Genomic DNA, 16,401 nt, shown 5'->3' with positions numbered 1-16,401 from the left:
TGAGCACGAATGACCATCGGCTTACGAGCACCACGCTACAAATATATTCGTCTAAAAAAATCAGCTATATAACGTAACAACCTGAGATCCGCAAGATATCTGCTGAGAAATCAGAAAATGACAATGCTTCGCTTGCCACGTACACAACAGCCGCTCTCCCCAGAAGAAGCACTGCGTTCTTTAGTCCCAAATAACCAGTAGCGAAAAAAGAAACTGAGGAAAAAAAAAAAAAAGAAAAGAAACAAGAGACACACGATGTGTGCTTCCCGTGAAAAAGTAAAATAGGTGGTTTACATGACGATTTGTAGCTAATGTAAGACTATTTCGCGGCGAAGCATTTTCGTCAGTCCTTAAAATAAGGGTACTACTCGCATAGACTGCGCCGATCAAAACGCCAAAAGCCTATGCGACGCGCGCTCGCAAACCATAGGCTACTCAGACAGCATCGGTGTAGTGCTTAGTTCGTGAGCGAACGTAGGTACGTGAGTGAGGATCAGAGAATACTTTCTTATTTAAATGAAAAACACGGTGTGATAATCTAAACTTTCTTGACACTTACCTCGCAAATGTAGCAGCTATCCGTTGCCTTCCAGTGATACCGCTTTACTTGGGCTTCCCATCTCTTCCTTCGCTCTGGGTCCCGGGGGAAGCGTAAACAACGAAGCCCTTTACGCGTCGATCCGGTGCACTTGGGAACACAACCCGTCATGTCGACTCGATGCACTTGAGAAGCTTGTCATTCATGCGGCTGAACACTGTCCAACAAAGTAGAAGCGTCAGCGAAGCATCCGCGCGCACTATGTCTCGAACTAAGCACCGGCACCAAGCAATCGCAACCGCTCGCTGTGACTCAAGATTAGAGTTTACTAGACAATGGACCATATTCTAGTACACTCTACTCAAGATGGCGTCGCAGCGCGAAAGCGGCGGCGCGGGGGCGGTCAAAGGTTGGCACCACTGCAGCACCACCCTGAACTGCGGCGCTGGCATAGAGGCACCCTACAAGGGATATATAAGCGCTGTATGTACTGTACACATGTACAGTATATATATATATATATATATGTATATATATATATATATATATACCATAGCGCCAGTGGCGCACCGACGGGGGGGGGGAGGATTCGGGGGTTGTAACCCCCCCCCCCCCCCCCTGAGGCCGACTTAACCCCCCTTTTGTTTAACCCCTTTTCTTTCCTTACGCATTTGAGTACTGCAACTAAGATGTAAGACGTGCAATCGTCTGCACACTCGCCAAAAACGCATATTTTTTGACGAAATAGAAATTAGTGCTGTTTAGATGGTATTGGCACACTGTCAACCCCCCCCCCCCCCCCCCCCTGGCAGAGATCCTGGGTGCGCTACTGCATAGCGCTGGTTTGCATGGAGACCGCTAGAGGCGCTGCGGTGCACAAGTGCGTTCGTTCCCGACGCGTGCTCTCTTTGCGCGCTCTCTTTCTGTCTCGTTGGTAGCTAGGGGCGCTGCGGTGCACAAGGGCGTAAAACCCCTCAATGAAAAAAAGTAGCGCCATCTCCTCTCCTCCTCCTGCGCCGGCGTTCACTCTCTCTTCTGTCGACCGTGGCTCCCCCTACGCGGTGCCGAACTAGCAGACGCTCTCCGAATGAAACGCTGTGGCTACGTGTCGCTCGCGCTCTTGAACTCGTATTTTGATCGGAATTTTTCGCGTTATGTTATGACTGGCTGCCGAAACAACGAGAGGACGCATAAATGCCGTTGCGCTTAGAGGGCTGTACTATTAGCGGTGATACAGTGAGCCTAAAGCCTCTAAGTCGGGCTTTAACTGAGCCATGCCACGCGCGACCTCGGCGTTGGTTCATCTCCGCGTTTCAGTAGCTCCAGTCCCTCGTTGGCCAGCGGCTAACGTGCACAGCGGGCCTCTAACAATGACTACGCTTCGGAAGTGAATGATCCACCAGCTGTATATATGCAGTTGTCTTACAGATTTCACTGACTAGTGAGCTACCGATCATTCGGCGGAAGCGGTCCGTCGTAACGAGGCTAGTGGCTTCGCTCGCTTGCAGGAAGCCTTACACTACTGCACACATTTTTTTTTTTTGCGGACTTGAGTAGCGCGGCAGCGGTCATCTTATGGCACGTACACACTAGCGGAAAAACGCGCGCGGCGCGCCGCCGGCGGCAAGACGCGCGCCGCGAAAGCAGCCGCGAAACGGGTTTTTGTTGCCGCGGCAGAGATCGCTCCTGGACCGATTTTTTGCGGTTTGCCGCGTGCCGCGGATGAAGGCGACCAATGAGAGCGACCCGCTTCCGTGACGTGCGCGCGGGAAACTGGTGCCATGCGGACCCGCCCGACCGCTTGTTTCTCGCTTCGCACTATCATCTGCACGCGTGAGCTCCCGGATAGTTCGAGAAGGGGAGAGGAGTCTAGTCTGTCACGTGATTGCCGCAGCGGCGCGCCGCCGGTTGGTGTGGCCGCCCTGCCGCTGCTGCGTTTTGCCGCCGGCGGCGCGCCGCGCGCGTTTTGCCGCTAGTGTGTACGTGCCATTACAGGTGTATGCGAGGCTGCTTTTGCGGATCATATTGCCGCTTGCATGTGCTGCGCGCGGGTCCGAGAAATTCTACCCTGCGTATTGTATCTACTATCTTATCAAATGCAGAGCAGAAACGATGACTTAACATCCAGGTTTGTCCTGGCCACTGACAAAGCCACGCAGGAATGAGTTAACTCTATAATCAAGGGCGTTGCAATGTGGATAGCATTGCTGCCAGCAGACGGTAATGTCTTTGAAGTGCACGGTGTATTGTTACGTTTGGCAGGCGGCTTCCTCGGCTTCAGCTGCTTCCGATGAACGAAGAGCGATGGAATGGCTTGACGCTTCAATTTTTTTGTGCCACAGCTCTGCAGAATCACCGGCTCAAATTGATCATCCGTGAAATGATCCTGCGCAAACGTGAAATCAGAAAACAAGGTCACCGTAAAAACTCGCTCCTTCAAGTATAAGGCGTAATGGCACGTACACACTAGCGGCAAAACGTGCGCGGCGCTCCGCCGGCGGCAAAACGCAGCAGCGGCAGGGCGGCCACACCAACCGGCGGCGCGCCGCTGCGGCAATCACGTGACAGACTAGACTCCTCTCTTCTCGAACTATCCGGGAGCTGACGCGTGCAGATGATAGTGCGAAACTAGAAACAAGCGGTCGGGCGGGTCCGTATGGCACCAGTTTCCCGCACGCACGTCACGGAAGCGGGCCGCTCTCATTGGTCTCCTTCATCCGCGGCACGCGGCAAACCCCAAAAAATCGATCCAGGAGCGATCCATGCCGCGGCAAGAACAACCCGTTTCGCGGCTGCTTTCGCGGCGCGCCGCGCGCGTTTTGCCGCTAGTGTGTACGTGCCATAACACAACATTCCCGGCACAAGTTATCGCCGGGAAGTCTTGTATACGGTGTTCCTTTTAGCTCGCGCCGCCAGCACAGGTACTTATCTCTTGTTCTGCTACATATCGCCGGGAAGTCTTGTATACCGCTTTCCTTTTTCAGCTCGCCGCCAGCACAGGTCCTTATCTCTTGTTCTGCTACGCGATACACGACTAAAATACTGAGCACACTTTTCACGCGCAGCACTTTCTACCATTTTCGAGATAGTTATCGGTCCTCGAGGATCTAGGACGATAGCGACAAGTTTTAGCGACAAGAACATTGATCTTCGCCGACCACCGAGTTGAGTTTTTGCGGAAGGCGCTAAGTCGCCCTAACTAAATGGCCTAATCGTCTTTCCGCAGGTAAGCGCCCATTTTTCCCTACGTACCGTCACCGCTTCGTAACATACTGCGATACACTAAAAACGTGCCGTTCGCATACATTCAGGCCACACAAACACAACGCCATGGATTGTATAACCGAGTCAACAAAAACCACGTGCGTTTGAGGACAAGATGAAATCCGGCCACAAAAGTTGCAAATGCGGTGTGAACATGCAGCGCGAACAGTGCGGCACTTAGGAGGGAGAAAAACTAACGAAGCCTCACACAGCAAGTGGCAGCATGTGAGATTAGGGATCATTGAAGAATCGCTCGCTTACCTAACACAGCCGGGACCATTGTGTTGGGTTGAAATCAGCGCGGCTGATTCTTTAAAGCCAGACCTTCCTCTGCGCTGCGTCTCGCTTCGCTGATGGAATCCGGAAGAGTCGCTTGCCGTCTGTTTTGCGTGTTCTGCACCCGAATGCCGAGCAACACGGCATCGCGAACACTACGCCTTAAAAGCGCAAAGGAGACGCGATGCGTGGTGCCTCCATACACGGCTCGCAATGGTCTGGCACCGCGATGGCGGCGGGAGCAAAAAACAAGCAAGAAAAAAAAGCGCGCGAGAGCACGTGACAGCATTCGGCCAATCGGAGGGCCGAGCGCCGAGAGAACGGGCAGGAGAGGAGGAAAGGGGCAATCTTCAAAAGATGTCGCTACTTTTTTTTTATTGAGGGGTTTTACAAGGGTGTTCGTTGCCGACGCGCGCTCTCTTTCTCTCTCGTCCGTAGCTAGAGGCGCTGCGGTGCACAAGGGCGTAAAGCCTCTATATATAAAAAGTAGCGTCACGCTTTGAAGAATGCCGCCGCCTCCTCGCACACCCTGTACAAGGCCGACGCCGCGTCTGTATTGGCCTAATGGCATCACGTGGACCGTCGCGCCGCCGGGCGCTGGCTGCGTTTGTTTACGATCACGCTCCATCGCCATTTTCGCCCGAGAAGCGTCTACCGACTGGCGAGGAGCACAACGATAGCGGCGAACACAGTCGGCGATCGTCGAATCTGATCAGCGGCGAAAGATAAACAAGTGCACGTGTTTCAAGCGGTGTAGGCGGCGCAGCGGTCGAAAAAGGAGCGCGAAAGAGGAGAAACGAGGAGGAGGGAAGGCGGAGGAGGAGAGTGTCGCTACTTTTTATATAGAGGGGCTTTACAAGGGCGTTCGTTGCCGACGCGCGCTCTCTTTCTCTCTCGTTCGTAGCTATAGGTGCTGCGGTGCACAAGGGCTGTCGTTCCCGACGCGTGCTCTCTTTCTCTCTCGTTCCCGACTCGCGCTCTCTCTCTCTCTCGTTCCCGACGCGCGCGCTCTTTCTCTCTCGTCCGTAGCTAGAGGCGCTGCGGTGCACAAGGGCGTACAAGGGCGTTCGTTGCCGACGCGCGCTCTCTTCCTCTCTCGTCGGTAGCTAGGGACGCTGTGGTGCACAAGAGCGTTCGTTCCCGACGAGCTCTCTCTTTCTCTCTCGTCCGTAGCTCTGATTTAACCGAATGATCCCCCGGTGCTTCGCCCACTCATCATCATTCACTTCGTGGATATGCGGTGATTTTTTTATTTGGCGTGTTGCAGTAGCGCACCCAGGATCTCTGCCAGGGGGGGGTTGACAGTTTGCCAATACCATCTAAACAGCACTAATTTCGATTTCTTCACGGGAAATTGTCGATAAAATGCGCTTTTTGCGAGTGTGCAGACGATTGCGCGTCTTACATCTTAGTTGCAGTACTCAAATGCGTAACGAAAGAAAAGGGGTTAAACAAAAGGGGGGGTTAAGTCGGCCTCAGGGGGGGGGGGGGGTTCCAACCCCCGAATTCCCCCCCGTCGGTGCGCCACTGGCGTGTTGCTACGCTGCGCTCCGCAACACCCCAACGACCGCCGCTTCGCGTAGGCGCCTGGCACCGCGGCGGCAGCCGCGGCATCATCCATAATCACTGCTATCCACCAGCCCATCTTGCTCGACGAGACGCGGATGCGGTCCATTCTGGGTGATGAGGACGGCGCGAAATGCAGCATGTTGCATCTCGACGCAGGATGCAGCCGGGGCACGCTGACGAACGCCGGATATGGCGGCCGTGCCTCGCACTGTGACGAGGGTAACTTGGGAGAGGGTGGTTGCCTCGCGGAGCGATGACGTCACGTGCATCACCTAGCAACAGCTGTGCGAGGCGTTGCTAGACAACGCGCAGTGACGTCATCGCCAGGCGCAGTTTTTTGTTCGCACTACGCGGCCTAACCAAGAGCTTAAACAGCTCCACTGGTAAAAACATCCCCATTCTAGCATGCGGTCATCGCTCGCGCAACATTGTGTGTGTGTGTGTGTGTGCGTGTGTAATCTAAATAACTGATTGTTTGAGAGTAGTTACTTTTTTTTCCCGAAGTAACATTACAGCATTTCTCTCTGGGGGCAGAATCTGGAATTAGTTTTCTCCGTATATATCGCAACCTTTTTTATAGCTTATTTTGAAGCTGGTCATTGGGCCATAGAGCCAATCTTGTCAGAATGAACACTTTACCTCCTCGCTTATCGGCTGGCAACAAAAATACAAGTTTCGCAAATTTTTGTATCTCATTTAAAAGTCTTCACTATTTCGCTAGTTCACTAGTTCGAAACACCTTTTTAGTTTTCTACGATTTCTTATGCGGCAATAGCTATAAAAGTTTGTAAGAGCTAGTATACTAAACGTAGCGCGTACCGGATACGAAAAAATGAAGAAGCAAGGAATTGGACACACTTGGTGCTACCTCACAACCGTTTACTTCGAACAGTTGCAAGTTAGCGTCAAATGTGGGCAGTTTCTTCTGCATTTATCCCTGTCTGCAACACGCTGCGTTTTCTGGTTAACTGATCACCAAATAACCGACATAAGCGAAGCGTCTTTGTGGACATAAAATTATATTTTTCTTAGACTACTGCAAAAATTGTCATCAGTATGCGCAAGATGTTACTGTGAGCTTGTTTTGCCCACTGAAGCTTAAAAAGGGAAATTGACAAGTACATTGACGTTGTATTAGCTAAGCCCTGGGGACTTCCCAAAACATTTCGATGTTAACGCATGGCCATTTACGGTTCAGATTATGATTAAAAGATAAAAGTGTACGCACGAAGACACAGGACGTCGTTTCAATTCTTTATTGCAACTAAGACAAAGGTCACGTAAATGCTGAAAACATTATTGATATACTGTACTAAATAAATCCGTAGTTGCGAGAAACGTCACAGAGAGAAGGTTTAGTGTACAATGACTATGGTTTATTTTACACGGATGAGGGAGTAGTTTACGCTGCGCCTGCAATTTTCATGCACAGCTAAAGATATTCCTGACTTTACACAATATATCCGTTGGTGCCATTAGTTTTGTACATGAATACAGTATCTGCAAACAGACATTACTTGATGCAGTAATAAGGACAGGAAAATTATCAACGCCCTGCACACAATACTCTGTTAAATTATCCGCAAGACACAACAATCGAAATCTTTCAACGCACAAAGCGACACTGTTTGCCTTACATCATCACAATAATTGATGAACATGTCCTTAGTTGCCTACTGCTTGCGGTATATTTTTAACATTGGAATAGGACAGCTGTGTCACCACCGAAGTACTTAACAAAACAGACTTGCGGTGATGGCAGAGAACACAGTACAGTACACGCACGCATATTGCAAAACTAAAATCTATAGAAGGCATTTCTTTCCAGGAAAATTTTATATTATAATTAGATTCCATAGTTTCTCGTTTGTACCTTGTATGTCAGTACGAGCGTATTAATTGTTCCTGCGATCATGAATTGAGGACTGCGCCGATGCTCAGTAAATGACACAACCACCTGTTAATTTTTCAGATTTTGCTCTGCAATAAAGAAATCTTGCGAACATCCCGCGATGCACATCTAAATATCTTGTTGTAACATCTATGCTTGCCTTTATTGGCAAATACATTCTTTAAAGTTGATACTTTTACGCACAGTTTATTTTTTAGCCGATAAAAGTAAAAGAAGAGAACGCCATTTTCGTGGACGTGCTTGGTAATGGCAATCACAAAAAAGGACAAAAAAAAAAGGGAAAAGAAAAGTGGCTGGTGTAAACCACGCACTAATCTGTGTTTGGTTGGAGACCTCAGTTAGTGCGTCTATGCAGCTTCCGCTGAATTATCACAGGACGCATTTTGGGAGTGCAATAAACTGTTACGGAGGGAACAGGTCCAACGACCACGCGTGGTGCGCGATAACGTTACTGCAAGACAGAGGATATTCTCTGTTTCCCGTTGAAAGCTTGGTATTTGCGACCAATTCTCGCGTTTTTAATCATTTTGGTCAAGGACCACGCGTACTTTCGCATACTGAAACTTAATCAAACTTTCATAGTAATATTTAATCAAACTCATTCGGCTTTACATGCGTTGTCATTCAAAGGTACGGCAGGTATTATCTTTCATATTGGCACACAATCTGCATCCGCCAAAATTATTCATGTATACTTCAGCCATTTCGTCGAACCGGTACGTTGCAATTGCACAAAATTGAAGTATTATTAAACAAACCATAAGCTTAATCAAGAATATTACCGAGATATCTCTTGCCTTTGTTTCCTTGGCCTCCGCGTAAACTAATGCAAGCAGGAAATCGTACCCGAATCTGCGTTGTTATTTAACGCAAAGAAGAATTGACAGACAGACGCCTAATAACAAAAACGTTTCCATAAGAAGTAAATTCTGCAGTTAAAAAATAAATCAAGGCAGATAATGAACAGATCGTGATTTCTTCAATAACAAATGGTTACCAACAAAACAGCAGCAATGGAAAGTTTAACAGTTATATACATAGCTTAATAAGTGTCAAACAATTTGTGTCCACCAAGAAAGGTCGAAACACATATAAACTCATTTTCTTAGTGAAAGACAGAATCCGCTCAAGTTCAAGGTATTCGGGAAGCCCGTTCTCCTTACTCAGAAAGCGTTTCCAATGCGTTTGTAACTACCCTATTACTCACCGGGCATGAACATTTACGAAAAGCCACAGACTCTGTGCGAGGCTTACAAATCGGTTGTTACATTTAATGCTATAGGCTTCAATGATAAGACTTGATTTCACCTTACCTTAAAGGTGAACATTTTATTTCACTTCAAAATCTCTTGTTATTACAACTTGCAGTCATTCAGAACAAGACAGAGGTACACAAGAAGACGGCGACTTCGCAGCTATCAACAGTGATCGAGCAATGAGCGTTTCTGGAGCCAGCGTTCCGATAACGGGCCTGGTCTTCGGCAGAGACAAGTACCCTTGTCGAAACGTTGGCTCCAGAAACATTCTTTTTTGGACCACTGTTTATAACTTGAAGTATAACATCTGTAAAACGTTATTATTATTATTTAGAGCTCCGAGTGCGTCCCTGATGCAATGGCACATGACCTCATAGCGGCATATCATGCACTGTGCTCTCTATAATCACAGATTTTGATTCACATGTCGAGTTCAGGCCCGGCGGACTGTAGAGTTCTTTGCCCCGGATACTCGGTCTAGATGGAAGCGAAGCCTGGTCGTAAGTCGTGCAGGCCGACCTTCTGTCTGTTTACTTCAGCCTTGAGCGGTGTCATCAAAAGGTGTCCGAAAGACTTTTATCAGCACTGCAAGGACGTCTTGAGCCACTGAAAAAGAAAAAAAAAAGTAGAGACAACTACTGTATAAAGAAGCCTAAGTTGAGTTTTAATAGTGTGGCGAACTGAACATGAAAGTAATGAATGTCGAGATAAATACGTTTTACGTCAAGCGTTACTCATTCCAATTTCTCGTTCGTATACTGTTTTCTTGTGCATTGGAAAATGTAAGTGGCTGTATTCCATAAAGATAATTAGAAAAAGCGAAATTAAAGTGAACGGTAAGACAAGTTGCTGAAGGTGAGAGCCGAAGCCACATCTTCCTCTTTACGCGGGCGATGCTCTTCCACCAATCTTTGGTTCACTCTTTTGGGTGCGATAGATCTAACTCTGGGAGTGTTAGCCAGCGCCACCCATGGTAATGACGGCGTAGGTGAAACACTCTTTCAATTGTAATCGTCACGTAGTGAGCGATCTTAAACGAATGCAGCAATCGGCCCCGTGTGCAACCTCATAGCATCAAGGCTAGCAAAGTCTAGATCCTCGCTATGCAATAATCGAAAAGAATGAGGGGAATCGAGGGACTCGATCTTTACACTTTTCGCGTTCTTCCTGCGGGTAATTACTTCCAAAGAGGGACCAACACGAGATTTTTCTGAACTTTCGTTCGGATAATGTTAAACGCTTTTCGTAGATCTTACCTCGGCAAGCGTCATCTTGATGAAACCATTTTGAAGAGGATCTTTTTTCTCGAACGTCGCTGCAAAAAAAATCGAGTTCGAACCATTTTAAAGTGACATAAGCTAATCACTTTAACGTCGTGTCAAGCACGACATGTGATAGCTGATTAAAAAAGGTGAATGAAAAAGAAAACAGAAACGAATGCAAGAAAGAAAGAAAAAGGGACTACCAAATGCCTGCTACAAGCCTAGTTATAGCAATGACCGCGTTGTATAACAAAACTCCGAATTTCAGCCGACACTTGCAATCATAAGTCACAAGCTTCCTTTGAAGCATATAAAGTGGAGAAGCGGGTACGGCATGAACAGGATTGGCGTTATAAGAGCGTTACGTACGCTGCGGTCAGACAGTTGGCTTGAAAAATCAAGTAGCCCTGAATGTTTTCGTTTTTTCTTGCTGTTGCTTGGAAAGCTTCTCTGGGAGGCTTGTTTTTAACCTAGTTGGCATTCTTTGCTAAAGAACATGTTTATCACAATAAAGATGAATACAAAGGCGGGAATACATGAACGATGTGGCGGATGATAACTTCAATCTATATACTGTACTTATGCATATCTGCCAATTTGTGAATTTCAATCAAAACTCGTAAAAATGCAGCGGACAAGGTGAGGGGGGGGTGGGGCGGTAGCACGCATTTTGAAGAACTACTTCCTGAGAAATTCACACACCTTGTGTGACATACATATTAACTTAATTATGATTTAGCTTTACACGCACCTGAGAAGTGGCAAACCTAGCACAGCAGAGACTCACAAGCAACGTAATGTTTTCAGATCACAGTGACTTTTTGAGCTGTTTTGCTGAGCGCCGATTTCACCTGCTTTAGAAAATACACTGATAAACGTACTGGAAGCAAGTACGACATTGGTAAACTGCATCTTGTGCTGACACAATAACGCGGCGCAAGTACCATAACAATTTTTCTGCAAATATTTTTCGCAATCTCTTTTAACACATTAAAATTTTTTTCGTGAACTAAATTTACTTTTCATAAAATATGATGTAACATTCGCAAAATCATAGAACGGGCCTACATTCGTAAAGTTTACGGAAAGTTTGCAAGAGTTGGCAGGTACGCTTGTGGCCTGACTATAGTAGTTGAAAGATACAACCCATGTAGTCGTTTATGAACCCGCGTCTTTACAAAAATCTTTTTAGAGGTAAACAGGTCCTTGTGGTTGATGAGCACATCTGCTCGTATGCGTTTCTGAGCACGAGTGCTTTCGCACTGCGCCGTCGCACTCCAGCTTTGCACTTCATCTGGCTTCCACTTGTACAATAATGGCCTCCGTATTCGAAGGAGTTTCACAACTATTGTGATTTAAAAACTATGGTGGCAGAGATCGGGTTAACTGCGTTCTCTGAGGATGCCATCTTATATTACGCTATAGATATATCTTCGTTTGCTCACACTTTGGGCGAACCTGCGACTCAATTTTTGTTTGAAATTGTGCTCAATGAAACCGCCGGCTACGTACCGAAGGCGACGGATAAGTGAAGGATGCAAGACACGAAGTCTCCGAACCGCAACGTGCCGTCTTTCCTCATGTACCTCAGCATCAGCATTGAGAGAATCTCCGTGTTGAGCTGAAACCCTGCAGAAATGAAACGGCACATGCGTTGGTTTACGCACATGGCTTGGTCTGTGAAAAACATTTTGTACTCTACTATAGTTTGTGAAGGTCCACCTATATCTGAACCTTGAAGATGCATATTACAAAACAAACATGACGCTAGCAATGACGACCACGCAAGATGTAATATATACTGAGGAAGCTGCTGCAGACACAATCATTTACATAAAGATGAAAAACGTCTTTATACTGACGTTAACGAGCGAAGCAGAGTTGTGGTCCCGAAAAGTCCTGGGGCCAGATCGATTTACAAAGCCTTTCTTTTGTAAGTACGCTTTGCCATTGGCTGGTCATCTTCGTTAGTGATATGTCTGGCATCAGCATTGGCTAAAATTATTTCTTACAAAAAATTCTTTCGTAAGAAGTTTTTGTGAATTCGGGCCCTGAATCCTGAAAGCGTAATTATCCACATATTTAGACTTTAATGGCTTCGTGATAAGTTAAGTGATAAATTAAAAGTTAAGATAAGATAAGTGATAAAGAACTGTCGAAGTCACGGATCGGGCGCTGACAGATGGCAAAGGGGGAAGAAAAAAAATTCTGTGCTAACTTGTTTCCACTTGAATCGTGAAGTAGGCCATCGTTCCTTGCGTCTATCAAGACGTGTGGTAAAGCCCACCGGCAGGCTCTCCGCTATATTGTCGCAGTTTAAGAGATTGCTAGAGAATAAAAGGGAACCGCCGGGTAGGTAAACAGCGCTTGGAACCTCAGAGCATTTACGCAAGGCTGGCTATCATGCGTAAACTAGTAGGTGAATATCAAGTAGTGTAGAACTGCACGATCAATAGTTTGAGACTAACAAACCCAGGACTATTCCGTCAGAAAGCAGCGTTATACGTGGCCAGATCTACGCAACAGATGAAAGAAAGAAAGAGAAAAAGAAAAATAAGAAGGCGTTTTGTAGTCATCAGAGCACACCTTTGAAAGCGTTCGCTCTGCTATACTATCTACTCGAAAAAAGCGGGCAAGTTTGCACTCGGTCGTGCAAAGCTTAGGCACAGCGAAAGTTTCAATCCTCAAGTCTTACTGGCTGTTACTGCTAGGCATTAACTTGGTTGCTGCTAGGTCTTAACTTGGTTCAACTTAACTACGCATGCAGGGAAGGTATTCTTGAGCGATAATTTTCGGAGGTACCTTCCCTTTCGCGACATTTCGCGTGACTATCGCTGGACGCGTCAGCGCCTACGAGCGACAGCGTTCCTGGCATGCCACAAACGTAGGAGCCGTGTCTGTGTCGGGCGAAGCGAGCGCGCACCTGCGCCGGTGGTTACTAGGCAACGCTTACTAGGTGCCGTCATCGCTACTGCTTCGGCGCATGCGTGGCTAGGCAGCGCGGGCGGCGTCGACAGCAGCTCTGCGCATTGCCTCGTTGGTGCTGCTACAATTTCCTTCTCTCTCACTTTCTCTTTCCCTCTCCCGAGCAATGCGCGCGCCGCGGGTATGCTCTCCTTCCCTCTCCTTAACGTCCCATGTCAAGGCAACATGTGCACGACACGGAGAGGAGGCGAGGCACACGCCGCTCCCCGAGGTGGTTGCTAGGCAACGCAGTGACGTCATAGCTCGGCGAGGTTTTGCGACAGCAGGCGCCACTTTTTTTACGGTTAGCTAGAACAGCTTCGCTGTTAAAACATTGCTGATAGAATCAGACGGCCGAATCAAAAAGAAACCAGTGCACCACTTTGTATTCCTGCGCAGAACTGGAAGTACAGCAATGGCGGCGCAGCTGGCGCGACCACAAAGGTGTACTGACCTACGTCCACTATGGCGTCGCGCAGCTTCTCGGCCCTCAGGATTCCCGCCGTGCCACGTGTGTGCTTCTTGAAGGTGCTCTGCCAGTACTTGAGGCTGCACATGAAGTTCTTGTACTCCTGGTACCTCAGCCTTCCCATACCCGTTGTCTGCCAACGCAACGTTCAACGTCAAGGAAGAATGCGTACTGTGCAGTTTGCGTAATTAAGTTTACTGAAGTTTATTTGGGCACACCCGTGGGGGAACAAATGTTTGCGGACCACAAAAAGGAAATTATCTCACAGTATGGTCGTGCAACATGAAATATTATAACGCCCCGCATTGATGTTGCACTTTTTAATTATGAACGGCATGTACACATAGCAAGGAAACAACTATTTCATGCGAATAATGACCACCGAAACACTTTTCTAAATATGTGAGACGCGCATCTAGCGTCTTGTGGAACACGTAGAGGACGCAACAAGCGGACGTCCGCACCATCTGGCAAGGGAGAAATACTGATACCGTGTGCACGACGCTCTAAAAAAAGCTTTCAGTTGTGTAAAATACAGCCGAAATGTGGAAGGTGATATATGATTCTATGTTCCTGTATGCTCTCTTTCAGCACTGCCATCGCGCCCCATTCTGCAGCATAAACTCCTCGCTGACTAGTTTCGGTATCAGCTTGGCGTTTTCGATCGAGTTTTTATTAATTTGGGTTAATGAATGCGTTAATTCATGATGTTTTCCTTACTTAATATTATTTTATACTTATTTGGTTTAATTTTATATATTATAGGGAAATTTTCTGGGAATTTTATGTCTTACGTAGACCTATTGTTGTCCGTGACACCCACCGACGAGGGACGACATGTCGGGCCCCTAATGTGCTCCGCACTTAAAAACTGAAGCTCGAAATTTACAATTCCATAACTCAGAGGCATGGCAATTCTGCAAACTCCACTACTGAGAGCGCCTGAAGTGGCGAAATTTGATGTTCATCTAGCAGTTTGCGTAGAATTGTTATTTTTAAATATAAATTCTGCCACTTTCTCATTCACAAGTTACTGACAACAATCTATATGCCAATATTGCGCCTTTAAGACAGTCTAGTAGATGCGGTTTATAGGATTCAAGCACTTTTCTGGAACGTCACTACGTAAACTTGCAATGCAACACATCAAATAGGCTCAACGGTGGTCAAGAAAGAGCAGTTCTGGGTTTCAAATGCATTTGAATAAAGACAGTAAATACTCCTGCTTGCTCTTAAGTATGCCCTACGCGTGGATCATGCTGCGTCGCGAAACACTACGGATCCTCCCAGTGCACGCAGGTATCGCATATCGTGAGCACCAGTTCAAGACAGAGAAGGTTGCGGTTTAATGCCAGCCCCCCTGATGGACTTCCTTTTGTTTGACTATTCAGCTATTTAGAACATGCTTCCTGATGTCATGGCAACGTTCCACGTTACGTACTCTCATATACTTCCAGCATCCAGACTGCCACTCGTAAAGCGAACGGAATGAATAGATTAGCCTTCCCCACATAAAGCCTCTTAATGTGGAGAAGCCAGCGTTGACGAACGCCTGTTAGTGAGTTGCGCCCACATGGACAGGTCAACTTTTCAAGTGTGTCGCTAGTACAGAGTCAAAAGGAGAGAAATATGCGCGCTAAGCGTGATCCCGTTGTTCGTTAAAAAATGACTACCTAAATAAAGTATGACGCTTAAGAAATATCGGGCTCATTTTGTCCTTGCCTGTATCGACGTTAACGCGAGCCGAAAGGCGCTACCGTAGGGCGGCGCTTGCATGTGTACAAAGCTAGCTGAAATTCCAGCAGAAATCTCCTGAAGATAACGTTAATGTTTTCTTTGTCGTTAATGATTGTCTAGTTAGTTTCAAATTATGGGATCAAGTTTCTAACTCTCGAGGCGTTAGGATTAGCCAGAAAAAAATTATTGAAGGCCCTACATAAGGTTCACTGACAAATGGCACATTTTTTAGCCTTCGTGAACATAAGTTATGAGCGTCATGGATGAATGGATGGAAAAACTTTATTGTGGTCCATTGGGTCAAGCTAGTTTCCTAGCCAGAAGCGGGCCGCTCACACGTTGGGACCGAAAGGCCTAGCCTATCGGCCGCTTCGCGGGCTCGTTGGACTGCCCATAGCTGTTCATCTAATCTGAGGCTGCGTAGAGCTGCCTCTCACCGCTCTTCAGTGTTGTCTTCGTCGCTGCGTAACGCGGAGCAATGCCAGAGCATATGACTAAGATCTATGGTGCCGTTACAATTTATCGCATGTTGTAGGAGTAGAGATCTCCGGACAGATCTTGTTGATTATTAGCGGGTTCGGATAGGTTCTTGTTTGCAAGAGGCTTAGCGTAATGGCTTGGCTTGAGCTCTATTTAGTTTACTGTGCGGAGGGGGGGGGGGGGGGGGGGGGGAGACCCTGCGTTCTAAGTAGAAGTGTTTGGTTAGCTCGTTGTACGCGAGGAGGTGGTTCCTGCAATCAGGAACCTCAGCATCTTCGTGCCTTGTGGTGCGTGATTCATTGTTGGGCTAAACAAGGTAACCCGAAAGCGAGGCATTAACGCCCTCGAGGCAATTCGCAAGCGAGTCGGAGTGCCACTCCCGTAACATCCTCGTGGACACCCGTTTCCCCATTTAAACAACGGAACTATTCCTGCTTCGAAGCTCCGTTGCCTGCCCGTGTCTTTGTCCGTGAATGTTGGACTTAGTTTCCATGTCCTTATTCTTTGCGTGTGACTTTGAACATCCTAAATAAAGCACATTAACTACAAGTTAGTTTAGCAGCTCACAACTGGTCTGCCATAATAATCAAGGATACATCCAGCGCCATGACAACTTGCCGGCAAACTTCTAGTGTTGCGCAGCTCTTGACGTAATCTGGAAAAGCAAGAAAGAT

General features: G+C 47.3%; 1 protein-coding gene across 1 annotated transcript in view; it reads right to left on the bottom strand.

Moving 5' to 3' along the window:
- Positions 1 to 6,895: 6,895 nt before the first annotated feature.
- LOC119443016 (calpain-C-like) overlaps positions 6,896 to 16,401 on the bottom strand; it is an 86,309-nt gene continuing 76,803 nt past the window's right edge. Inside the window, 5 exon segments of the mRNA XM_037708127.2 lie at positions 6,896 to 9,421; positions 10,072 to 10,130; positions 11,590 to 11,706; positions 13,496 to 13,643; positions 16,324 to 16,382. Coding sequence (XP_037564055.1) covers positions 9,395 to 9,421; positions 10,072 to 10,130; positions 11,590 to 11,706; positions 13,496 to 13,643; positions 16,324 to 16,382 — 410 coding nt within the window. The 3' untranslated portion in view covers positions 6,896 to 9,394.

The sequence above is a fragment of the Dermacentor silvarum genome, chromosome 2 (genome assembly GCF_013339745.2).
Source record: "Dermacentor silvarum isolate Dsil-2018 chromosome 2, BIME_Dsil_1.4, whole genome shotgun sequence".
Lineage (NCBI taxonomy): Eukaryota > Metazoa > Arthropoda > Arachnida > Ixodida > Ixodidae > Dermacentor > Dermacentor silvarum.
Note: the sequence above shows the minus strand (reverse complement) of the source record. Positions and strands in the feature narration are given on the sequence as shown.